A 26,437-nucleotide genomic window follows, 5' to 3' on the forward strand; every position below is an offset into this window, starting at 1 on the left:
TCGTTGACGGCCCTCTTGTCATGTTGAACGCATGCCCCACACTTAGCTGGAAGGATAAGTCGTTCCGACCGCGAAGCCTGAGCACTATCCGGGCCGGGAATCGGCCCGATGTACGTGCTATATTGGTGATGGTTGAGGAGAACGACAAGGGCACGGCGCGCAACCTTGGTATACCTTGGATACCTCGGTCGCCGGAACGGTCCTCGGGTACGGGCGGTGCCTGTCGAACCCACGAATTGGTCCTGAATAGTGCAACACGGTGATCTGTTGCTCACTTGATCAGTGAGTGTGGTTTGTGTGGGAAAAAACTCGCCAGCTGGTTAGAAATCGATTCGAATCGCCATCGCTCCTGGATAGTGAGCACTTGACATGAGCCCTGTCCTCGTAGTAAGGACTATGGAACACTTGGGTTATGATGATAAATGATTTATGAATGCTATGATGAGGTACCATCATATTACTACACTTGTTTGCAATAGTACAGGTGCAAACCTAGATAATATGTAATGATGATATCAAACTTGAGCTAATTAAAAGAAGAAAGGTTTTTAGACTATATTTTAGTGGAGTAATGCTTTTATGCAAAAAGTCTCAGCTACCCCACCATACAGCCTTCATGATCCTTGAAGAGTCTTTATCTTTTGTTTATGACGGGTAAGTCTAGCTGAGTACATTCTCGTACTCAGGGTTCTATTCTCATGTTGTTTTGCAGATGGTTAAATGTACTATGGTTATTGCATCCTCTGCTTGTACCCAGCGATGGGCGATGACTAGACCAAGGGCGATGGTCATTCTACCTTCTCTTTTGCTTTTGTGGGAATGACCGAACTATGGCACTGTATCAGACTAAATGTGTGTGTTATTTTCGAACTATGAAGCTTCCGCTACTTGAGAACTTGGTTTGTAATAATTTTAAGTACTCCGGTGTATTGGATGAATGTTGTGAACTGGATGTAACTGTGAATGGTGACCGCTAAACTTATTACGATCTTGGCTGTATGTACGTTATGTAGTTTGAAATCCATCGAGATTTCACGGACTACCGGGATTATATGGGCTTAAGCTCGATGGTTTGATTGTGCAAATGGTCACTATTAGGCTTAATCTCTTATAATTTAGGCGGTTCTTAATCTCTTATAATTTGGGCAGTTCTGTTACATGCATCTTGATGTTTCTTACTGCCAATAATGGTTCTCAAATGACCAACCAATTAAACTGAGGCAAGCCTATCATTTCTAATCTGAGTATGTGTATTAGTATGTGTGCTATGTGGAACTCATGTTGGATCGACGAAATTGTTACTCTTGTCAATTTTAATCTTTTATTCATGCTATTTTTTGTTTGCTTGGCAATGGTGGTAACCTCACCAAAATTATTTATGGATGCTGCCACCTTTTCATTCAGCAACAACCAAACAAGATAGCATTCTATGAAATTATCCTAACAGACTAAAAACAGAACATGACAGCCTATATGGTCTCAACGATGCTGGTTCTGGCTGGGATGACCCCTTCATCTAAACTACTCGAGCAACCAATCACGCCCTCAAAGAACCATGTTCTTACTTTCGTGTTATTACCGTCCTGTACTTCCTCCCTGCTCCAGTAAACGCAAGAGAGACTGAGGGGAAAGAAAGGGAGGAGAGGACACAGGACAGACGCACAATCAGCACGAGATGCATACGTTGAGAGGCTGTCAGAACGAGATGCATACATAATTGAGGCTGTTTGGTTCCCAGCTGCTGTTGGTAACCACACCATGCTGTGTGGCGGCGCAGTGGCTGCCGCCAGGTTCGGCAGGAAATGAACTGCCATCAGTTGTGGCGTGGCTTACAAACAAACACGACCATGACCGTAATTCACACCGCAACAATACTAAACACAGTCATTTGTCGAAATAGATTTATTCCAAATGCACACTGCAAAATTCAACAGTTGGTCGCAACATAGTTTCTAGTCCACAGGAAAATCCAGCAATAGACATCAACATCTCTGAAATGGCATGTTCACAACAGACTGACAACACCAAGCATTACTCAATTCAGCACTTCAGCAGATGTGCCCGTTGGTATAGATACTCGTGATAAGAAGACTTACCATCATGACAAGCGCTTATAACATTGGCCACACATCACTAGCATGGCCAGCAAAGATCAGAAGCAGCTAGCAAAGTTCTGAACAGGTGCTTTGCTCAGGAAGAATCTTCTGAGAAATTGACAGCAAGGTCCCAGTAGTGAGGAACTTTAGCATCAATGAAAACCTTCTTAGCTGCAGCCTCACTCCGGCAGTTGTGTACAGTGAACCTGTGGAAGGTGGGCTTTGCCACAGTACCCTGCCAGACCAATACACAGCTATTCACTGGCTTGTCGGCTTCCACTTCTGCATCTTCATCACCACCAACAGCAGTAGCCCAGTCTATACGGTTTAGCATGAGCTTATTATACCTTTTGATTGATTTCTTCCCCCCTTCAACAACCACAACACTGATACTATCAGTGATGACCGCAGCACCTGTTAGTTTATTCTCTTGTGCATTCACATCAACTTTGAAGCGTGTCTGTGGATGGGACAGGTCTCTTATCTTGTAAACACAAACTATAGTCTCCACTGTGTTAGTAGGATCATCAAAAAGCTTCCGTTCTTTCTTCTCACGGCGCTCAGATGGTGTAAGCTTGCGGGCAATGTTACGGTCAACGTGAGCCTGCTCACGCTCTGCAGCAGCAGTTCTTATTTCCATCTCCAACCGTGTGGGATCTTGCACAGCTTCAGAGCCTAGTACTTTCATAAGATTGCTCATTTTGACCTTGGGCTTGGGTGGCTCCAAGAGGCCTTGCCTAATCATTTCTTGCCTATCTTTTTCCTTAGCAAGACGCCTTTGTGTTCTCAACTTCTTCTGCTCCTTCTTAGTCAACTTCAGCGGCTGGGGCGGCGGTGGTGCAGGTTCAGCAGGTGGATCATATGGTTCTGGATGTTCAACATAAATGGTGATCTTGTCCATATTAAGCTTCTCCACAGAGATATCCTCATATGTGGCAGAAAGTAAAATTTTTGCATCCCTGAAAACAACAATAAAAATTAGTTTATGTTCATTTACAACATAGAACCTTAAAAAAACATCATTCAAAGAGGAAGCAAGAAACAACCATGGCTCAATTTCAGGGATCTCTTCCTTCTGCTTTTGTTTTGGAGCTCTCACACCAACAGCAACCTCAATAAGATTTGGATTCATGTCTACTTCTGTCTTTGCCTTAGCAAGCTGGGCTTGCTTTACTTTGAACTCTTTAGCTTGTGCTTCACCAAATTGACTCTAGGTAAAAGAAACATTCAAATAAGGGAGAAGAAATATTGATAAACATAACCAAAACAGATCTTGCAGGTTCCGCATACCTTAATTTTCTGCAATTCAGCCTGCCTGGTGAGTTTACCCTCTTCAACGAACTGAAATCCTGGCCTTTTAGGACGGAGGAGCTTCTTTTGGTTTAAGCCCATCCTTTCATCAAAATGAACACTTGATTTTGCAAGAGAGTCCAAGTCCGGCTTGATTATTTGAAAAGCCTCTTTCTTCTGCTTGTTTATATTGACCTAACCAAGGTAGAACAAGATGGTACCAGTCACCATACAGAAAAATCATGGATAAAATTCTATAGTAAGCTCTATAGTAACCTATGAAAATTTACCTTCAGAGTACTAAGATTTGTTGGCTTTGTCATGCTGATCACATTACCCTGCTCATCAATTTCCCTACCTTGAGCATCAAGGCGAAGAACAGGAGCCTTTGCAGGTCTTTGTGGTACAGTAACTTCAGTAGATGTACCAGGGAATAAGTTGATGAGAGGACCGAATTGTGGATCTTGGCGGAACCCCATCTTAGCAGCAAGTTCTTGGGCTCGCTTCACAGAATCGAGATTGGGAATGTTTGTAAGACCTGGAATACCAATTGCACCACCTATGGCCAGCGTTCCAGAGACATCAGTAGGTTTTGCTTCTCCTTTAGAAAAAAGTTGTGCATCTACAGCTGATACAGAAGTTTTTACTTCTTCTTTAGAAACTTGTGTAGCAGCAACAGCTGTACCAGGCTTATTATTAAGCTGTGTGGGGAAAAATAAGATTAGAACAATTGCACAGTATACAATTAAAAAATAGAGCAAGGGACTGGGAATAGCTATGTTTTCTTACCATAGGTAATTTCTTGAGTTTTTCTGACAGTTCCTTCTTCAGTTGCAAAGCTTTTTTTGCTTTGGCTAAAGCATCAAGAGATAGGTTACTGCTTTTGCCAGCAGCAGACATTGCACTTCCATCTGTACTAGATTTTACGGTAACCTCATCAGATCTAATACTAACTCCCTCATTTGCATTGTTGGTATAAATTGATGATACCTTTGAAGGAACGGGGACAGAAGATGGCACAGAAACGGCACTGAGCGATTGCTGAGAACCAGCCTGCAAAATATGAGATGAGAAGTCATACATAGAAATAAACAATAACAATATGATGATGAATCATCAATTTTGTCTCAAAATACATGGCACTTAAAAAAGGACAGAAAATACAACAAACGCATCAAAAAAAACTAACAAAATGGTCAAGTGGAATGTGCACGATAGCCCACAGCACACAAAAAAATTAGTGCATCTTCAAATCCTGGCCAGCATATGACTTAGCATATCAAAATGAACAATTTTTAACAGGCATTCACTTTAAATGCCACAGCCTTGCAAAAGCAAAGCAACTACGACCAAATGCAAAAGTAGCATCTGTAGCCAATAGGCAGATTATAGCATGGGCAAAAATACTATGACATTCCTCAAACAACTTCATATTTAAAACATCATTTTGACTCAAAAATATAACTATATCATCCATCACTGGGCAAACATAAACCAACAGGGGACTGCATTGAAGTCTTGACTGCTGAGTAGCCTGTTAAAATATATTTATAATTATAAGAAAAGCTGCATAAGTGCACCATACTTGCAACTCTTAAGTGCCAAACAAAGCATACTGTAGACTTATGACAGCACAAAACAGTCATAATTATGACTTAGGAAGCACTGCCATAGCTGCCTTATTCTTACTGAATCTAGGGCAGAAGTTGGCATTGTAATAACAGTGGCTACTCAAATCAAGCAACAGTAACTGTTAATCACCAACCAAAGATATTTTCACAAGGAGACATTCAAGCAATACAACTCAATTTAGATGGCATAAACTTCTTGAGCACAAATGAACCTTAAAACACAGATTCTGCAGAAAGACTTTAAGCTCTTCAACATATTTTCTAGACAGATGATAGATTATGAACTGATATTCTATGAACTAAGCAAATAGTATTACTCAATAATGTAGCCATTTCATTTCTCCAGGTTTCCATAACCCAGAATCTAGTAGTAAAACCATCGCATACTTCACAAAAAGGATAAACTGGCACTCATAAGCATTCTACTTTCCCAAGCTTTAGTAATCAACATGAAAACACAATAAAATGAACTCAGCAATGTAATGACACTTACATTATGTGCATCGCCGTTCTGTGAATCCCCGTTAATTGATAACTCCCCCTTCTTCGGCTCATGAGACGAGATTTCCTTACCCAGCTTACTCACATCACCATTCTTCCCAATCGCATCGACATCCTCAAACCTCCGGCGCTCCCGCCTAGGCCTCTCCTCCTTGGGTGGAGGCGGGTCTACGGAGGCCCTGGCCCGCTTGCCCCCGTCGCGGCCGGGCTCGTCCCCGTCGCCACCGCCCTCGTGGCCCTTCCGCTTCCGCGACGACGACCGCGGCTCGCGGTCGGTGGAGTCGCAGCGCTCGACGGACTCCCGCGGGCGGCTAGTCGAGCGGTCCCGCTTCGGCGAGGGCGGCGGGGACTCGGACGGGGACACGGACCGTCGGTTCCCGCGGCGGCGGTCGTCGTCCCCGCCGTCGCGGTAGCGGTGGCTACGGCTGTCGTCCTTGTCGTGATGGTGACGGTGGCGGCGGTCATCCTCGCCGCCTCCGCCACCGTCCTTGTCGCGGTGGCGGCGGCGGCGGTCCTCGTCTCCGCCGTCGTGCCTGCGGTGAGCGTCGGTGTCGTGGTGACTGCGGCGGCGGTGCCGGTCGTCGTCCCGGTCGCGCGATCGGTGGTGCCCGTCGTCGTCGCGAGTGCGGCGTGACGAGCGCTCGCGATCCATGGGTGGGGAATGGCAAGGAGGGTTAGGGTTTGAGTCGATTCGCCAATGAGGGAGGGCTGAGAGGATAAAGAGACGAAGGATCTGCGGTCGGCGCCGCGTGCGGGTTCCGGGTTGGATTGGGCCGTTGGGGTTGGGGGCCTGCCGGCATGTTGTGGGCTGGTGGCGGTGGCCGAATGTTTTTTTTTATTAAAGAAATAGGGGACGATTTGTTCCCACCTGATTTTATTTCACACATCTCAGCAAGTCGGTGAGTGGAACGGTGCAAAGCACGACTTTGAAGATCACAGGAGTACTCACTCCATCGTCAAATTGTAAGTCATTCAAAGCATCTAAAGTTTAACCAAATTTATATGGTACGATAATAACATTTATAATATTAATTAAGTGCCATTAGGTTTTTCAATAATTATATTTTCATAGTATATCTATTTGATGCCACAAAACTTTGTAATTTTTTCTATAGTTTTGATCAAACTTGAGATGCTTTGACTCTCCAAGATTCTTAGAATGATTTACAATTTGGAATGAAAGGAGTATAAGAGAGAAAGAGAGATTACAACAGTAACACCACCACCAACAACACTTAACATAAACAACAACAAAAACCAACATGAGGACTTAAGGATAAGCCTAGACGCAAGCCGAAAAACACCAATCGATCACCGATTTGCGTCACTGCCAAATAGCATACTCGTCGATTTTGACATGGCCATTGGCCCTGCACCACTCTTCGTAGCTGCGGCGCTCCGTTGCTGCCCTTAATATAAGGACCAGCAAGTGAAATGGGGACTAAGAGTGACGACAGCCACGTAAGCCCATGATCATCGGACATAGCGACCTCCCTTGAAACTAAAGGTGACACCTATAGCACATCCGGACTTAGGTACCATCATTCAACATCGTCCATAGGGAGGAAACTTAGAGGGGAATGGTGGCAACGGTGGATACACCACTTGGCATTCGATCTTTTGGCACCATCAAGGAGAGCGCAGACAGAGCAGAGATGCTAGAGGAGGACACTCGTCAAAACATCTGCAACGACTAGTAGCTAGGGCCAATCTCACCCAAGAGAGGAACAAGGAGCAAGAAGCACGGAGAGCACCAGGGCACGCCGGTTGTGGAAGGAAGCAGGTGTGCTTGTATTGACGCCTTCAAGAATGGAAGTGACGTCCACAAATACCACCATTGATGACCAGAGCACTAGGCTTGTAAGGGCTTTCGCCCTTCAGACCTGCCCTCTGGGTGCAGCAAACTCAAGATGGCTTCCGTGCAAGCATGAAGCTAAAATGTACAGCGGCTAAACGCGACATCGTCGCTGGCCTGTAGCATCAACGAGACAGGGTTTTCACCTAGATTCCCAATGCTTGCAGAAGCCAATCCAGAGCAACACGAGAAGCTAAATGCTAATGATGGTAGCTTCCCTTAGATCAATGACATGTGCCAGACAGTGGGGAGGCCGACAACCACCGCAGGTAGCGGCTGGCCAAATCTAGACGTTGGCAACCACCGTGCCATGTTTCCGGGCAGATCCGCGCGCGAGGAGGTCAGCCACAATGCCATCGAGCAAGAGCAGACCGAGCGCTCCTGGCTAGCGTTGGCACTTGGCAAACAACCGCCCATGGCCCTGACTTGGTTGGTTGGAGAAGGCCACCGCCACCACTGCTTGCTTAGGGAGGACGTCCCATCCACGTCCTTACCAACCACTGGTCGAAGCCAGTCAGTCGGCCAGATCTAGCCATTGGCTCTCACCCTAGCATGGTCCTGCCCCGATGGAGTAGGAGCAAGCCAAGGCATGGCGAGGATGCCCGCCGTCTACTGGCTTGCCCGCGCGGTGGTGGAATGTTTGGAATTGCTTTTTTATATAGGAATTTTGCAATTTCATTAATCAACCATGACGGCTAAATCGCTCGACACCAAGTACTGGATACAGATCTGGCACATCATCCATCACTAGAGGCTCAACCACTTGACAAACTCACCCAATGATAACTAGTTAATGCGCTACACGATTATACTCACGGGGGGCATAAATCACATGGAAGACAACAAAAATCTCGGCCAGAGTTCATGCACAAGGCCGCCCATCATCGATAATCTATACTCATCACCCTGTATACCCCAAACTACTTGTTGGGCATCACTTTCAAGCACCACATGACTGATCCCTAGCTCAATTGCCGTGCAAACGCCCTGGATGCACGCCTTCAGTTCCATGTGCAGCGGGTCACATGCGAAATCCACTCGTCCACACAACGTCTTACTGAATGACATCACCCACACATCTCTGATTATATAGGCCCATCCTTCGCTTGCATACGAGCACTCTTGTACGATAATCTAATTATTATTATTATTATTATTATTATTATTATTATTATTATCATTAGCAGCAGTAGTAGTAGATTATGGACGTGTTTCGGACCGCGGTGCAAAATATGTACCACAACTGTCGTACCGTGGCACGAAAATGTCCAACCTAGTTCGTTTTGCGTACCGATGCTATATGCGGTGAAAAGAATTGTCTGCACCGCTAGATGTTTAGGGCACTAACAATGCAGACTCTATCATGGAGTCTAAAGTTATTTATTAACTCGAACAATGTGGACTTAGAGTCTAAATAAGATTTGGAGTCTTATTTTTTCTACCTCTTTCTTTAATAAATATGCTGCCACATTAGCAAAATATCATAAATAATATGTAATTAATTGTCTTAGACTTTATAATAAAGTCTTGCATTGTGAGTGCTCTTAGTGTGATTCTTCACTTCTTTTGATAGGCCCTGCGGGAAAACGTGGTCAAAACACGCATATTTGTTTTTGTTTATAAATCCATTCTCAGTGAAAACAAAAGGAGAATCCCGTCAAGCGCTTCGACTATTTCTGATTCTAGCACAGTCGGCTAAAACAAGTACAGTGCTGCTCGTGCTGGTACATGTACTGATCAAGAGTGACCATGGTTTTTTTTTCTTCTTCGTGGTGTCATCTATGGAGAGTTGGAGACCTTTAACGTGGTGAGTTAGCTACAGTGCCATCCTGAACCTATCCTCACACATCCCTGTTCATCTACAGTTACTCCTTGCTGGCCGTACAATCATGCCCGCTGCTCGCCGATGCCCGCCACGCCGGTGCCCGAATACAGAACCCGCCACCCAAGCCATCAAGAAAGTGCACCGCATCTGTTCACTTTTCCTCACCGAGAAAAAAGAACTTGATCAATGCTGTGGGATGACAAAAAATTCTTACTTTCATAGTCCTCTTCTCCCTATACAAAATATACTATTAATTTAATTTGTTCATACATGCCACAAAACTAAATGTTACTCACTCCATCCCAAATTGTAAGTCATTCCAAGAATCTTGGAGAGTCAAAGCATTTTCACGTTTGACCAAAATTATAGAGAAAAATACTAAGATTTGTAACGTAAAGTGAGTATATTATGAAAATATAATTAAGAAAGAATCTAATGGTATTTAGTTAGTCTTCTTATTTTTGATAGCTAGTCTTCTTATTTTTTTTACGACCGTACAGATTGGATAGTCAATGCGTTCTTGTACCAGCTTGACCTGGAGTTGATCCCCCGTGGGGGATGAGGTTTGGAGATTTTTCGTCTAAAGCACATGAGGTTTGGAGATTTTTCGGCCTCCACGAGAGATCTTCTACCTCAAGAAAAATGTTCAGGAGCGTCTTCTCCCTATTCGCTGAGTTTTTAAGAAAAATGCTCGGGAGCGTCTTCTCCCTGTTCGCTGAGGTTTTTTTTTATATATGTACTGGAATTTTTTGGTCATGAGGCCGGGTTTCCCAATCAAAGTACCTTGTCGTTATAACACATGTATTTAACTTTTTCTCCCATGTTTTAATTCCTTAATTAATACGAGAGAAAAGGTACTCCTACAAAGGTGGAGCACGAGAGTATACCGAGAAGAAAAGTAGAATCATTTTCGACGACAGCAGTGTGTCATCATGGCGTCCTATTTATGTCACTGCATATGTAATCCATGGCAGTCGGTCGATGATTGGCCGGCTTCCTCTCTACCTCGGTCAGATGAGCGATTAAGCTAACCCCACGGCCCACGCCGCCATCAGCTGCGCCTGGCCGATGCCGCTGCATTAGTCCGTGACAAGCATGCATGCCCGTGAAAAAGCATGCATATGCATGACACACTTCCCGGCCAGTCAGCTCGCTGATTCGTCCGTCGTCGTCGTCGTCGCCGTGTCCACCACCACACACAGCAAAACCTTCCACACACATGCATGCAAAATGCCATCCCCTCCTCTCCTGCTACTCTGCCCTATCCTGATGCCGCCGACCCGGCCGGCCGGCTCATGCAACTTGCAAGTGGTGGTACACACGAGTATAAAAAACACGCGGCCTTAAATTAACAGCCGACAGCCAAGTGAACTAACGCCGAAAGATACACGATTCATCGAGCTCCGTCGATCCATCACAAAGCCAAGCCTAGGTAAAGTATAAGGACCGGTCCAGCAGGAGAGGTACGGTGGGAGATCGATCGAGTACATCCGGCGACGACATATATATACCATGCCGTGGTTCCCAGCCGTGCCACCGGCGCTGGCGGCCGCCGACGGGGCTGGCCGGATCAACAACAAGAAGCGGGCGGGGCTCCCGAGGCTGCTGCACAAGCTCTTCATCAAGGTGCTCCGCCTCAGGCCGGCGTCGTCGGCGGCGGCGGCGGAGGAGGACGAGTGCTGCTACTACTACTACAGCTACGGCGGCGCGGGGTCGTCGTCGTGGGCCGGCGTGCTCTCCTCCATCCCGGAGGAGGACTACGACGACGACGACAGCTCCGAGTCCGAGTCCGAGGAGGAGGGCTCGCCCGACGCCGTCGTCATCGTCCCCGGCGGCCCCGCCGTGCTCCGCAAGGCGGCCAAGTCCGAGCGCTTCCTCGTCGGCCCACCCGACGCCGCCGCCACCGTCGTGCACGTCGAGGTCCTCGTCTAGCGCCACAGCGCACGCACGCACGTATGGCTGAGCATGCAAGCTCACTGTCGATCTGCCTCGATCAGTTCACGCGCGTCGTGTCGTCGTGGAACGCGCCGCTCCTCCGTGTTCTTGGCCGCCGCCGTTCATCGATCTCACCTCCCGATGGATTTGGACTTTGGAGGGAGCAAGTGCGCGCTTGCCGTCGTTGATCGCCTGATCTCGGGGAGGCAGCCATTGTTTAGGTCGGAATCCCGGCCTTATCGCCGACCATGCATCTCAAAGTTTATCGGACGGGCGCGCGGCTCCAAACTGAAGACGACGTCAATACAGTACGTATATAGGAGTATTCTTGATTGACACCTAATGTACAGCGAGGAAGAGAATCCAAATCTGTAGTTTTGTATACGGATCTGTTTATGTAACAGAGTGTAGGATCTCGCCGGAGCTCTACTGCCGCCGCGGGCCCACTTGAGTGTTGTATAGCATTTCTCTTGTATACTGAGAAATTTTTAGTCAATCTTGTTTGTTCGCCAATTGTCGAATTTGTGTACATCGGTAACAGATTTAGCCACAACGGCCAGGGAATTCAGCTTGTGGAGCAGGGAAATCGAACAAATCAAGGTTAACACACGAGAGCTTCTACAGAAAAGGAAAAAAAAAAAGGTTTTCATAACCACAATGGAATCCATTGGTGTCATTGTCTTATTCTGACATCATCACTTCACTGACAATGTGGTGTTTTTAGTTCAAGTTCATGTTTATCCCAAGCCGGTGGCCATTGTAAGCTGGGCGGTTTCTCTTTATTTGCTCACATGCTGTTGTACACTTTCTGCCGTGTGATGGAAGGCAGAAGCCTGCTGTTGATTGTTCCTACGGGCTAAGTATAGCGTGTGTGTGCGTGTGTGTCTATGGAACTTTTTATCCTATACTTTTCCTGATCAATTGCTCAACCGTTAAAGTTCAAAGTTATCACAGTGATCTTGCTCAAGTGGGTCATGTAAAGTGCTGATTAGCCTTGTACTTAGCCTTGTACCTTTTTATATATCATTATCAGGCGTCCGTTCGAATTGGGGATGCAGATACATCCGCGCTTGTCATGTCATGAGTGGACCAGCGCTAGAATGGCTCTGTGAGCGCTGCAGAGGACACATCATATTTATTACAAATCAAAATTAAGAACTTCTTCAAGGTTCATAGGAAACGAAAATTAAGAGAGGTTTCGAGAAGAGATTGTTGAGCTTTGTGCCAAAATAATTTATTTTGTTTGCAAGGATTAATCAACTGTCAACTTCCGATTTGATAATTTATGTCATGAGTGGACCAGCGCTAGAATGGCTCCCTGTGCACAGTAATTCGTTATTTGATGATTTTGTTGGTGAAAATATTTCATGCCAAACAGACCTAGTTATCTTGTCTACATGATACAAAGTATAGGTGCCAGTGCCCATCAAAAGTTAACTGAACCACCAGATATCAGAACTGAGCCACCAAAAGTTTAACTGAAGAACTGAAGCAACTCTGACGAAACTTGCTGAGATTACTCAATTTGTGGCAACCATGCCACTAAAGCAAATGCTAATGAGGTGACCAAAAGCTAACGATCACACAAAGTCATCTACCACACCAGGATTCAGAGATGAGAATCCTTATAATCAAAGTTCACTCACAGGAATTAGTTATTCTGTCAATCAGAGGAGCTTTGAGCCTTGGTGTACTCCTCCATCTCCTTCTTGTATGCAGCCATGGCAGGCGCGGCCTTTGCATTCCAGGCCTGCCTCTCCTCGCCGCTCAGCTCCTTCCACTTCACCGAGATGAGTGCGTTCAGGGACGAGTTATTGATGCCCGGGCGTTCCTCAAGCAGCTGCTTCCTCGCTTCCTTGCTGAAAAATTACAGAAATTATGGTGATTCAGCCCACAAAATTGTATCATGTTACAGCAATCGGTACCACAATTGGGATTTGTGCTGAACCTGAAAAGAAGGAAGGAAGAGGCTGGCCTCTTGGGCCGGTTGGGATCAGCGTTCTCCTGCTTCTTCTTCTGGCGGTTTTCTTTGGTTTTCTGTTCAATGATCAGGGGTTAAAATCAGCATGGATTGTACGCAATGTTTTTTCTTCGAAAAATTGGTCTGTAGACAGGCAAGTGGATCTTCAAGAATACCTTGATGATATTATCTGCCTTCTCCTTCTTCTTGAGCAGCTGGAGAGCCTCTTGCTTCATGATTTTCTTATGCTCCTCCTCTTCCTTCTCAAGGCTCGCAGCTTCCTGATAAAAATCACAAGCTCCACATTAGACATTTCTCTTTCATACCCAAACAAACAAATAGTAGAAGCACACTCTGTACAGTTTTCACACCTCAATCTTCTTCTGCTTGTACACCTCCATCTGCTTCTGGTACTCTTCCTTCTGCTTCCTCGCAACCTTCTCATAGGGAGCCTTCTGAGCTTCTGTCATGTTCTTCCACTCTTCCCCGGTGATCTTGCCAATCTGTGGGAACATACATAATGTCACATCAGCACAAATGAGCACGCATTGACACAACAGAAAATCTTATAACTAAGCAAATCCATCACCTCAGGTACGTTCTTCTTCTCCGCAACCAGCGCGGCACGCCTCTCCTGCGAGTACACGAAGTAGGCAGACATGGGCTGCTTGGGCTTAGAGGGGTCCTTGTCCTTCTTGCTGTTCTTCCTCTTCCCTTTCTTGCTGTCGCCCTCCTCCTCGGCCTCCTGCCTGAACTTGAGGTACTGATCCAGCAGCTCCTTGGCGGTCCACTGCATCTGCTGCTCCTCGAGAAGCTTCATCGCCTCGGCCTCGCGCTTCTCCTGGCCGACCACCTGCAGGTAGGCCTCCTTCTCCTGGCGGTACCGCTCCTCGTAGGGCTGCTTCTCCTCGGCGCTCAGTGCCTTCCACTTGGTGCCCAGCGTGCTGGACACCTCCTTGAAGTCGGCCTCAGGGTTCTCCTCTTTGACCTGGAAAAGACAAGGGCAACACAATTCGTCAAACATCTGGTGGGCAAATCACAAAGAAAGATGACGAATCGGGCTGATTTGGGGCGGTTATTACTAATCTCACCTCGGTCCACTGGTCCTTGAGCCAGAGCACGTACGCCGGGCAGGGCTTCTTCCTCTCGGGGCCGGCCTTGCCCTTCCCCTTCTTCTTCTTGCCTTTGTCGTCTGCGTCCTGGTCTTTCTCCAGCAACGACTTGACGAGGGGCAAGCTCTGCAGAAGAAACCATATCATATCAGCAACCGATCAGACGAATTCGAACGCAGAGAAACAAGTTGAGGTCCCTGATCCTGAACCGAAGCCGAGAGATCTGAATCTGAACGTACCACGGTGGGCTTGAACTCCTTGGCGCGCTGCACCTTCCTGAGCTCGGCCTGGAGGCGCCCCTGCTCCTTCTCTTTGGTCTCGATCTCCTCCTCCTTCTTCCGGATGACCTCGTCCCGCTCCCTCACCATCTCCTCCGCCTTCTCCTTCTCCAGCCGCAGGCGCTCCAGCATCCCCTGCAGCTCGGCGACGTCGTCCACGACCGCCGACGCCGCGACGGCGGCCTTGGTCCTTGCCGGCGCCCGCTTCGCCTTCTTCTGCGCGGAGGAGGCCGAGAGGTCGGCGGCCTGCGCAGCGGCCTTCCCGGCGGAGATGTTGGCCTCGTTGTCGAGCACGGCCACGAGCGCCTTGCGGCCCCGGGCGCCGCCCCTCTTGCTCCCTGCCGCGGCGGCGGTCGCCATGGATGGGGTTTGGAGCGGAGAGGGACCGAGGGAGGGGAGAGGGAGGCCGAGGCGGAGATGAATGGTGTGTGGTCGGTGATCTGGTCTACGATTGGTTTGACTTGTTTATATAGGAGCAGAAGAAGGGGAGCGGGAGCATCAAACGGTCAGAATTTTTGAAATTTGAACGACAGGTGACGTCGGCGCGTGCAACGGCTAGCCTACGGAGTTGCTGGCATGTGGGGCCAGAGGCGGAGGGAAGCTGCACGCGCATGGCATGCCTACTAGTGATTGCCTTCCGTATAAATTCTGTATATTTCCTGTTTTGGATTCCCGAACGTTGCGTATATCACTGAAAATCTGAAATGGATGGGGATCATTGGGGCCTTGTTTAGTTTCCCAAAAATTTTACAAAATTTTTTAGATTTTCCGTTACATCGAATCTTTAGGTGTATGCATTGAGTATTACATATAAATGAAAATAAAAACTAATTGTACAGTTTGGTCGGAATTGACGAGACGAATTTTTTGAACCTAGTTAGTCCGTAATTGGACAATATTTGTCAAATACAAACGAAAATGCTACTATTTCTATTTTGCAAAAAAATTTGGAAGTAAACAAGGCCTGGATCTTGCCGGCGTTTGGTACATGGTGTTGCCGAGACTTTCGGGAAAGGATGCACCCGCGAGGGATCCCATTCCTATTTGGCGCGTCTCTTAATCACCATTCAGCACGTCCCCTATGTCGGCGCCCATCTATCTACTCCCTCTGCCACCTCAAGCACAGCCCCCCACCCACTCCCGCCTAAGAGCATCTCCAAGGGACTTTGCAAATGAATTTTGCATTTGGTGTTGTTTGCAAAGTCCCAAACTCATTTGCAAAATCTAAAAATAGTCCAACTCCAAGAGACTTTGCGTTTAGACTTCGCAAACCCAAAGTGTGGACCCCCACCCCTGAATTGAGATTCATGGAGGTACCTTGCGGGAGGAGGCGTGTAACAGAACCGACCAAATTATAAGAGATTAAGCCTAATAGTGACCATTTGCATAGTCGAACTATCACGCTTAAGCCCATATAATCCCGGTAGTCCGTGAAATCTCGAAGGATTTCAAACCACACATCACATATACAGCCAAGATCGTAATAAGTTTAGCGGTCGACATCCACAAGCACATCCAGATTACAACATTCATAAAATACATCGGAGTGCTTAAAGTTATTACAAACCAAGTTCTTCAAGTAGCGGAAGCTTCATAGTTTGAAATTACAACACACACGATAAGTCTGATACAGTGCCATAGTTCGGTCATTCCCACAAAAGCAAAAGAAGAGACGGAGTGACCATCGCCCTTGGTCTAGTCATCACCCATAGCTGGGTACAGACAGAGGATGCAATAACCATAGTACATTTGACCATCTGCAAAACAACATGGGAATAGAACCCTGAGTACGAGAAGGTACTCAGCTAGACTTACCCGTCATAAACTTAAAATAAAGACTCATCAAGGATCATGAAGGCTATTTAGTGGGGTAGCTGACAACCATTTTGCAAAGACCGCAAGGTTTTATTACCCAACCTACATAAATCTTTTCTTCTTTAAATCTGCTCAAGTTGAAAGTATCATTATCTATTACCTAGGTTTGCTCCTGTGCTATTACAAGCAAGTATGAGACTATGATAGTACCTCATCACAGCAGTCATAAACCCGTTTCATTATAACCCAAGTGTTCCATAGTCCTTACTACGAGGACAGGGCTCATGTCAAGTGCTCACTATCCAGGAGCGATGGCGATTCGAATCGATTTCTAACCAGCTGGCGAGGTATTCCCCACACAAACCACACTCACTGATCAAGTGAGCTACAGATCACCGTATTACACTATCCAGGACCAATTCGCGGGTTCGGCAGGCACCGCCAGTACCCGAGGACCGTTCCGGCGACCGAGGTATCCAAGGTATACCAAGGTTGCGCGCCGCGCCCTCGTCGTTCTCCTCAACCACCACCAATACAGCGCATGGCGGCTCGATTCCCGGCCCGGATAGTGTTCAGGCTTCGCGGTCGGAACGACTTATCCTTCCAGCTAAGTGTGGGGCATGCGTTCAACATGACAAGAGGGCCGTCAACGATCGGTCCTTAATCGACACAGGCAGGGGCACCATGGTCAACCCACCATAAGACCCTGCCCGGTCTCCAATTACATTCCACACTTGGTTATTTCTTTCCCCAAGCAACCACTGCTTAAACAAGCAGGTATCCACCTATATCTCGCAGGTGACAGGACATCACCCGACTTCTACCGGACTAAGCAAGCTAAGCATAGACTCCGCGCCTGTCTACATAGGACAAGGTAGATAAACGAGCAGGGATAACAAGGAGTACATATGCAGCAACGGTATCAGGCAACTCCTATCACTTAATATGCAATACAGTAGAACAGGTATAACACTTTATATAAGTTAGCGAGAATAGGGAGACTTAGAATGCTCCGGGGCTTGCCTTTCTCAAACGTGCTGGGTCGGTGATCCGGACACTCCTGCAATTCCTCTCCGGGTTCCTGTGCTTCCGGAGGTTCCTGCTCCTGAAGCTCCTCGGGTTCCTTGGTTCCCACCTCGTTCTCCTGCGAGCCTGTATGATGCATACATGCTCATGAGGGGAGTGCGAGATGCCCGAGTGGATGCTTACATGAGGGAGTACCAAAGGAGTCGTGTTATGATGCATAGGTAATGCACTTGGTCATGCTTATTACAAGGTAGTCAACATCATCCAAGAATAAACATTTGAATCAAACATCTATTACATTCTCTTCTATAATTATTTTTCAAATGAAATCAGCAACCTACATGATGCTTCAAAGATACACCAAACCCAACTTAGTCCGTTCAACCCACATACACAACCATTCATAATTTTCTTTATTCATTTCTAAGCCCATTAAAAATCACATGCAATTCTGTTCATCAATAAATTCCAGAAAAATTACAAGAGACTACTAGCTAATCATAAAGTCTACTGTAAATTTTTCATAATTTTTGGTTACTTATTTTGAGCCACAAAAATCACAAGATTAATGAATAAGGAAAGTATAATCACCCTACTGTGATATAAGTGTCAAACAACAGATTTCATATTTTTACAATTTATCTAATATCATAAGAAATACCCACAAAATTTTCCAGATTTATTGCATGACCCATTTAATTATTAAAAATCATAAAGCACTGCCATGCAAGCATTTAAATTACCATAAATTCATTTATACACCAAATAATATGTAACAATATTTTCTCAGTGAGTAAACACACATGCAGAGCCAGCAAAACAAGTTTCACATTTTTCTGAGCCATATTTCATTTACTATGCATTTTCCAAGTTTAACAAAATCATGGATAAAATATATTCACATAGAAAAGTTGCTCCAACATGACATGCAATTACATCAAACTGTAGATCTGGAAATATAGAGCACACCAAAATTTATTTCATTCAATTTGGAGCTGTAGAACTCAAGATATAGATTTTACAAACTTTAAATCAATTTCTGGAAAAAACACTTTTTCAAGAAAACCGACGAAAAACGCTACGGTCACCCAGATCTACACCCACCGGGGTACCCCTGCGACTGACAGTGGGTCCCCGACCCCACCAGTCAGCGAGACCGAGAGGGAGCTCACCTCCGACGAGCGGATCTCGCCGGCGGTGAGGTCTCCGGCCACGGGGTGAGCACCAATGTGCTCCCCGCAGCAAGACGCACCCAGCGGTACCCTTGGATCGACCAGAGGACGGCCGGAACACCTCCGGCGAGCATGCATGGCGGCACGGCGGCGCTGCTCGCCGTGGCCAGGCTGCTCTGGCGCGGTAGAGCGTGCGCAAACGCCTCTCCGAGCTTCCTCACCTTCCTACCGACCTAGCGCAACAGAGAACGAGCGAAAAGACGCAGGGAAACGCTAGATCCGCCATGGCGGAGTACTCCGGCGAGCTCGGGGTAACTCCGGCGAGCGATTCATGGCGCTCGACGGACTCTCACCTCGGTAGAACGTTCGCACGAGCTTACCCTAGTGACGGCGAGTGCCGTGGTGCTCTCGGCGTCGAGCTTGATGCTCTGGTGTGGCCGGCGACGAGCGGCGGAGCTCTCTCCGGCAACGGCGCGCGGAGGAGCGGCTGCTGCGGCGCGGTTCGAGCGGAGGAGGAAGGAGAAGGAGGGCGCGGGGGAGACAGGATGGAGGGAGTGGCCTGGGAGCCTGCGCCGGCGTCCCGACCAGGGGGGGTTGGAGGCCGGCCGCGGCGCGTCCAACGCCGGCGTACGGCCGCCACGTGGCCGGCGCCGGGTGGAGCAAGGCGGGCGCCGCGCGCGCGGGAGAGAGGGGAGGGGGAGCGGGCCGCGCTGCCCAGCTGGGCCAGAAGGGAGGCGGGTCGGCCCAGCAGCGCCTGCCCCCTTTCCCTTTTTTTTTGAAATTTCTTTTCTCCAAATTCTTTCTAAATTCATTTGGACCAATTTAAAATCATTTTCACCTCTTGCTCCCAAAAACAAAGTTGTTCCAAAACAAAAACTCTACCACTTTGCTTTAACAAGCAAGACCAAATTCCAAACAGAATTTGAATTACAAGTTAAAACTCAGTTCTAGGTTTTAAATAAATTCTTTTTGGATATTTTTGTATAAATTCCATTTCTTCAATTTCCATAGCTCCAAAAATTGCACAAAAATGTTCTTAATTCTTCTTACACCTAAAGCAACCTAATTTGAATATTTCACTATTTTAGAAACAAGTATCATATTTTTAACATATTTAAACTCATGAAGTGAAGCACATCAAATCATAATTTGACAAGAGTGTCATGCTCATGATGCTTATGCTTGATGGAATGCTTATGCATGGCTTTGGTGAGACTAAGTGCATGCTTAACACCTAGGGTATTACAAGGCGCGCAACACCTTGGCGGCGGAGGGATCCTTCGCGAGGAAGCTGGAGGGCGGGCGCGCACGGCAGCTGGAGGGATGGCGGGCACGCGCGGCAGCTGGAGGGCGGGCACGCGCGGTAGGGAGGGTGGGCGCGAGCGGCAGGGAGGGCGGACGGGCGTAGAGAAATCGCGCGGGGTGGGGGCGGAGCCGGCGGGACGGAGTCCGACGTGGAAGGCCGAAATTGTAGATGCAAAGTGGTGGGAAGGTTTGCATATATGCAAAGCCTCAACCTCTATTTGCAAAATTAACCAAATTGCAAACCTTATTTGCAAAACCATTGGAGGAGTATTTTCTACTCTTTTTTATAAATAGTGCAATGCAAAGTTTGTTTGCAAAGCCATTAGAGATGCTCTAACCTTCCTCGCCGACACCTCGTCGGCGACTCTCACCCTGTCTCTGCCTAGCAGATATGTTCCGCCGCACCTCACTCGATCACTATCGGTAACCCACCACCATTGCTGAATCGCTCGCCACCCCAACCATACCTCTAGAGTTGGAGAATGTTGGAGATTCCCCAATCTCAAATCCCCGGTCCTCGCTGCCAGTCCCACCCTACACACCCTCCGTCCCACCCTACACACCCTCCCCTAAACAAGGGGCTTCACAAGGAAGACACTATATCAGTAACAATACCGACGCACCCGCGGCAAATAATGAGAATTTAATCCATCTGATGGTTGTTATCCAATTCCATCATTCCATGGATACATGTACAATTCCATCCCTACTATAATAGAACGAAACGATTTAATAACTGAATATAACTGAATTTACCAATTCGTCGAACCCCATGGACCAACGGCGCCCTAAATAAAACAGGCCGCGGAAGTAAGTGTCTGGGGCTGGCCTGCACACAATGGCCTTGCAGCCTTGTAGCCCGCGGCCTGCTGTGCAACCAATTGGGCTTGGGCCCAAGAAAAAGAAAGTATCCATACTTGGGCCATTTAATGCAGAACTAAAAGCACATTTAGCAGCTCACACTTGAATTGACCCAAGCCCAAGTTCACAGACACTAACAGGAGCAGTAAAGTTCATAGCTACATTTTTTTTTTAGATAAGGGAGTTCATAGACAACATACACAACAGAAAACTTGCATTGAGAAGCTTCAACAATCCACAGACAAAATTACATGGTCACACCATGACACTCTCGATCAAAACAACCTCTACGACATGCAACGATTCCAGGCAGAGGGTTACATTAGCAATCTATACCACAAAGGCGTGGCGGCACACAAATTTCAGAGCCTCTGCTTCTTGATGCGAACCAATTTCACTGAATGATCCTTGGGACTCGCATCCCGAACCCACGCTTCATCTTCTCCACCCTGTTTTCCAATAGCAAATACAAAATGAGTTTAATTAAATATACTCAGACCCACACTGAGCATCATGTCTATGAATTTTACTAGCTCAAACATGTAGCAACATACAGGAACCCCTGTACTTGCTTATTTTGCCACTCCTACTATCTATGAAACAAGTGTCAATTAAGTCATAAGAGTAATTGACTGCGTATGCACATGAAGTGATGCAGCTGCTCAAGAGAATTTAACAGCGCTCACTTACACGAGAAGGGAACTCCAAAGCAAACAAAAACTGAAGAATCTGAAGCTTCTTTAAGTTACTTACGTTGGTGCAAGTTTGCCAAGGCAATAAAGCTCTTCACCAGATACTTCGTCGGATACTTTACCAGAAATCTCAACTCTGTATGATCTATCAGGAGAATCGGGAAGCCCTCGACCCACAAGTAAATCCAAGTCCTTCTGGTGAAGTTCTCGGCCATTGATGAACACGCCAGTGTTTCCGCCAGCACAGTTCTTAGGCATAGGATAGTTAAATTCCGCAATATATGGCTGCAACAAGGACACCAGGTTAAAAGCTTTGATCAAGATATGACTAGGGTGCGCAAACACAAAAGATCAAGTATAAGCTCTGTTACAGGTATCATGCCAAGGCAGGGCTGTCCCATAACACCCCAGAATCCAGCACGATAGTCATACCTAGTATAGAGGATATAAGAATAAAATGTCAAGTAACATTCCAGCTAAAGTTCGCTACAGAATGGAACAGCATTGTTACTAGGAAACCTAAAAATGAAATTGATACAGAAGACACAAATCATACCAGTATTCACCAGGATAGATTGGTCCAGCAATCTTCTCCGCCTTCCTGACAGCACGGTCAGAAATGGGATAGCCATTGATGAAAACCTTTGCTCTGCCATTGCCCATTCCACCATTAATTTTAAAGCTCTTCTTTATCAGGCTGGAGAAAAAGGAATCGCCTGATTTTGTGGCCCTCGGGTGGTCAACATATTGTGCCCCATCACCTGGATCTTGACCGTACTCAGGATCATCATACTCGTCATCTGATGGGTCTAGCACGCTTGCTACAGGTACATCTTTCACTTTGTTTGGCTTAAAACTTTCAGTTAACACACCCTTTTCATGTTCAGACCGGGTACTTCTGCTTCCTTTGCCTGACCCATCAACCACCCTCTCTGATGGCGAGTATCCAAAGTGATCACGAAGAGGTAAGCTTGGAACACGGATAACCACTTCAGCATCAGGAGGAAGGTCTCTAGAACCACAGGAGTTCTTCTGTGAGTTAGATCTATCTGGGCTATTATCATCATCGGAAATGCTGGCAGAAGATGATATGCATTGCATTTTGTCTGCTTCACTTGAATTCGATGGTAAATCTTTTTCTTGAGAGCAATGACTGCCTACAGAAAAACTATAAGATGGAAGAAGTCTTCCATCAGCATTTTGTCCATTGCTTCCTTGGCCATTGTTAGAGAAATTTTTACTTCCAGGTGATAAGTGTGAAACTGGTGTAGGTGCTGAAACATCAAGCCTGCTTCCATCAAGTCTGACCACTATCGCATGTGAGCAGGACCCACAGCGCAGCTTATACTCATCTTTTCCCAACAAGAGAGAATTCTTGGGAAGCTGCAGCACTTCATAGCAATTGTAGCATATGGTAAAAGGGGCACCATTGACAATTGGCTCACAAGTCTGTGCAGGTTTTTTACTCAGGGTGGCCCTCATGTGATTGCGTCGCATCATACCATTCATACCTCTTGAATTGTAGTTCTGTGCACCAAATACAACTGGGCCTTCTACAGGGTACAAGCTAGGATTGTTCATAAGATACGGTGCCCTGCGATGGTTGAAACCCAGTGGAGCTCCATGAACAGGTAAGAATTCACGATGGTAACAATGTAAACAAGAGCAAGCAGGCTGATGATAGAAGCCGTCATGGTGATAAGAGATCAGAGGGTCAGGATCATACTGTCCATGGAAATAATTATCAAAGTTTCTCCATGGATATGGAGCGGCTGGGTAGCTAGGAGCTCCCATGTGTGCAACCGATTCCCCGTATCCATGGAGATCTTGCTGTACAGGTACTGAAGGATAAGCAGGAGGAACAACAGGCGCCTGCCCATTCAAAGAAGGTGAGTGCTGAGAACCATTCCTTTGCAACTGAGGTGAACCATACCGCAATCGACTCAGACGCTCATGAGGATTGTAGGAGCTTGCAGGATCCACCATTCTATTTGCCGAAGCATTCACACTTGACTTGTCAGCAATCTCACAGGATCTCTGTACCTGGTCCCGCAACTCATCAAGCATCCGCAGAAGCTCAGTACGGTCTTTCTCAAGGCCACTAACTCTGGTGCTAGGACTATCTGAATTCCTGTCACTCAGATGGCCCTTCTCACCATTAGCAAATATGAATCCCGGTTTCATTTGACACTCAGATGGCCCTTCTACAGAGTAAGCATTAGAAGGGATGCTGTTAACCACAGGCCTTGGTGATCTGTCTCTTACCCTCACTGGCTGCTTGGCTTCTCCTTTCTCTTCATAACGAATGCGGCGGTATTTTGCCTCCCGAACTTCCCTGTTGTCATCTCTGATAGCAGGTTCAAGCTTCATGGTGCAGCTGGGTGCACAAGTAGTTTGGTTATCATCGAAACTGAATCCAGATTGGCTATGTGCAGCCGCCACCATTCTGTTGGGTACAAATCTCTCTTCTGACCTAGCTTCGATTGTATTGGTGTCTGCTTCTCGAACAGCACAACTAGCTTCAGATGCTGCTCCTTTCTTATCTGGTAAACTCTCAAGAACTTCAAGGTACTTCACATGCTCAGTGTCTGAAGAAGCATCAGATCCTGAGTTCTTCTTTGCTGCAAATTGTTAATAGGGAAAAAAGTGACCATGAGAACAGACATAACAGAAATATTCAGCTTTCATTGGAAATTACGGAACATTTACAAAGAACATGTCTTGAAAGCAAAGAACGAGTAATCGAGGATCCAAGAATTCGCAGAAACTTAAAACCACCTCGATAATAAACTTTGTCCATCAACACTGAATCCTAAGATCACATTTGTGCAACAGCAAAGACAGGAAAGCATCACCAAATAGTGGCAAATGCTGACAAAAAATTGAAGAGGGAATACAGAATTGAAAGTGAACTAGTTTAAATAGTTGGTTCCAATCATTTTCATATTATTTTAAAATGACTGGAGATTCTTTGAAACAAGAAATCAGACCAAAGAAATCCCTGTTGCCAGCCACAGCCATTTTCTGTGTCCAAAGAAGTATGTAGAAGTGACAATAGACTCTTGAGTCATAAAAGTGATACGATCCGCCGAATTCTAAACAAGGTAGCCTTCTTGTTCAAGACATTAAAAAATAATCAACAGAAACTTGTACCAAGGGGAATGTCCCACAAGATAACCTTTGTTATTTTTGGTAAGAAAAAGGGAGGCGGGGATGGGGATGGATGGAGGAGGACATATGAACTTTCCGTTTAAAAAAAAAGTTGTCTACGAACTCCGGTTATGTGGGTTCTGAAATTTTGACGGCAGGCTGTTAAAACAAGGTTTGTCGCAAAATTACTGCAAAAAAGTGTTGCGTTCACCAAAGACGGCAGTTTTTTTTTTACTGTGTCGTAAATGCCAATATGCCATCGTACCAAGTGTGGCAGGATGGACGCCAAATCCGTTGCGAATACAACAAGGGAGTCCCAAAAGAAGGAAACGAGCATTCGACAAGAATGGGGAGCGAAAGAAAACAGGCACTAAAACAAGATTGCGTAAGGAAACCTGCGAAAGAAAAAAACGGAATCTTTCGGAACTCAGAAGAGGACGAAACGAGCTGGTCATATCCGCGTCCCAGGAAACCGGCCAACCCAGCAGCAGTCCCCACGAGCCCATTTCGAGAAAAAAAAAATTAACCATGTGTTTGTCGAGAAGGATCTCACATTGTGGCCGATGGAACTGATGATTAGCGTGGAATTAGATCGCTGATCTAATGGAACAAAAATGCAGGTGGGATGGGTAGAGCTCAGAAGAAAAAGGCACTAGGATGCCCCCAATAAGAACAGGAGAGAAGTAGGGGGCGGGAGTGATTGCAGACGAAAAAGGTGAGCACCAACCTTGTAGCGTGGCGCCGCAACCGCCGCAGACGTAGACGGAGTAATTGGGCAGCTCCGGCAGGAGCTTGTCGCACTTGGGGCACCGCACCACCCGTATCTGCTGCTGCTGCGGCGGCCGCGGAGGAGGCGGCGGCGGGCGCTGCGCCGCGGAGCCGGAGCCGGAGCCGGAGCCGTCCTCCTCACCCTCCATGCACAATGCCGCCGGCCCCCTGAGGTCTGAGCTAAGCACGACGGAATCCCTCGCCCCGCCGCGAGTCGCTCACAGTCACAGCACCAACCGCCGCCGCCGCCGCGCCGGACGCATACAAGGCGGTGGGTGGAACCAAGGGAACGTGAAGCGGCCGCGCTCGGCGGGGAACGAACAGAGGAGCAATGCTCAAGAAGGGTGAGCACGGCAAGGAAGAGGCCGGAGAGCAAGATGCCAAGAGCGGGCGGGGAAGAAAAAAAAAAAAGGAGGACGGGTGGAGAGGAAACCGAGAAAGGACCAGGTGCGCACAACCGCAAGGCGACGCAGAGACAGGAAGCGGGAGGGAGAAGAAGAGGCCGAGGAGGCGGGCGACCCGACCGTGATGAGGCGCCGCTTTTTCTCTCTTTTGGCTCTCCTCCCGCGCGGGGGTGGGACGCCCAAATGCCCGGCTCAGGCGGTCAGGTCAGGCGGTGGCGAGCCACTCGGGCCAGCAGCAGCAAAGCTCCCTCCTTTCCTTTCCTTTGCTTTGCTTTGCGACTGGTAGACTGCCTCGGGTGGGTGCCGAGGCGAAGGCGATGGCCGATGGAGGAGGCCACACACAGCACAGGTGAGGAGGGGAGGGGGCAGAATAAAGAGCGGGGTACGCTAAAAATGCTTTGTTTAAGGAAAGCTGCAGTGCGTGGCTCTGCTGAACCACACGGTAGAGTACACCAGCCCCAGGTCAGGCTCTGATCAGACGCAACTCTCCGGTCTCCTCGCCTGCTGCCAGCTTGCGTAAAATGTTGACGATACATGGCTACAGCAGCATCTTTGCGTTCCTGTTGCTGGAAACGGGAAACCCCGCTCTCCTGGAATGGCAAAGTTGGATTTTGGACCCGCTGGTTTTTCTTTGGGGTTTGTACTATGCTATTGGCTAAGGTCTTGTTTAGTTCCCAACAAAAATTTAAAAAAATTCAAAATTTTCCATCGCATCAAATTTTACGGCATATGCACGAAGCATTAAATATAAATAAAAATAA

At 47.1% G+C, this 26,437-nt stretch overlaps 4 protein-coding genes across 7 annotated transcripts; 1 reads left to right on the top strand and 3 right to left on the bottom strand.

Moving 5' to 3' along the window:
- Positions 1,888-6,262, bottom strand: LOC110434704 (protein RDM16). 3 transcript variants are annotated; one of them, XM_021459390.1, is made up of 7 exons: positions 5,511-5,588; positions 4,377-4,439; positions 4,176-4,297; positions 3,677-4,087; positions 3,387-3,581; positions 3,143-3,306; positions 1,888-3,055 (listed from the first exon to the last, which is right to left on the bottom strand). In XM_021459390.1, exons 3-7 carry the CDS (start codon positions 4,284-4,286, stop codon positions 2,191-2,193), a joined length of 1,746 nt encoding a protein of 581 aa, XP_021315065.1. In that variant the 5' UTR covers positions 4,287-4,297; positions 4,377-4,439; positions 5,511-5,588; the 3' UTR covers positions 1,888-2,190. The 3 variants fall into 3 exon arrangements, with proteins under 3 accessions (XP_021315065.1, XP_021315064.1, XP_021315066.1); XM_021459389.1 differs by having other exon boundaries at positions 4,176-4,439; positions 5,511-6,262; XM_021459391.1 differs by lacking the exon at positions 5,511-5,588 and having other exon boundaries at positions 4,176-4,302; positions 4,377-4,394.
- Positions 10,441-11,629, top strand: LOC8078356. Its single transcript, XM_002451853.2, has one exon. The coding sequence runs from the start codon at positions 10,711-10,713 to the stop codon at positions 11,128-11,130; it is 420 nt and encodes a 139-aa protein (XP_002451898.1). The 5' UTR covers positions 10,441-10,710; the 3' UTR covers positions 11,131-11,629.
- On the bottom strand, positions 12,544-14,913 carry LOC8078357 (high mobility group B protein 6). The gene is made up of 7 exons (XM_002453590.2): positions 14,445-14,913; positions 14,185-14,331; positions 13,683-14,081; positions 13,465-13,596; positions 13,270-13,374; positions 13,082-13,170; positions 12,544-12,992 (listed from the first exon to the last, which is right to left on the bottom strand). Exons 1-7 carry the CDS (start codon positions 14,841-14,843, stop codon positions 12,797-12,799), a joined length of 1,467 nt encoding a protein of 488 aa, XP_002453635.1. The 5' UTR covers positions 14,844-14,913; the 3' UTR covers positions 12,544-12,796.
- Positions 20,802-26,024, bottom strand: LOC110434423. 2 transcript variants are annotated; one of them, XM_021458438.1, is made up of 5 exons: positions 25,232-26,024; positions 21,911-23,975; positions 21,726-21,786; positions 21,416-21,639; positions 20,802-21,111 (listed from the first exon to the last, which is right to left on the bottom strand). In XM_021458438.1, the coding sequence occupies exons 1-5, from the start codon at positions 25,419-25,421 to the stop codon at positions 21,057-21,059; spliced, it is 2,595 nt and encodes an 864-aa protein (XP_021314113.1). In that variant the 5' UTR covers positions 25,422-26,024; the 3' UTR covers positions 20,802-21,056. The 2 variants fall into 2 exon arrangements, with proteins under 2 accessions (XP_021314113.1, XP_021314114.1); XM_021458439.1 differs by lacking the exon at positions 25,232-26,024 and adding an exon at positions 24,345-24,633.

The sequence above is a fragment of the Sorghum bicolor genome, chromosome 4, assembly GCF_000003195.3.
Source record: "Sorghum bicolor cultivar BTx623 chromosome 4, Sorghum_bicolor_NCBIv3, whole genome shotgun sequence".
NCBI classification, from domain to species: domain Eukaryota; kingdom Viridiplantae; phylum Streptophyta; class Magnoliopsida; order Poales; family Poaceae; genus Sorghum; species Sorghum bicolor.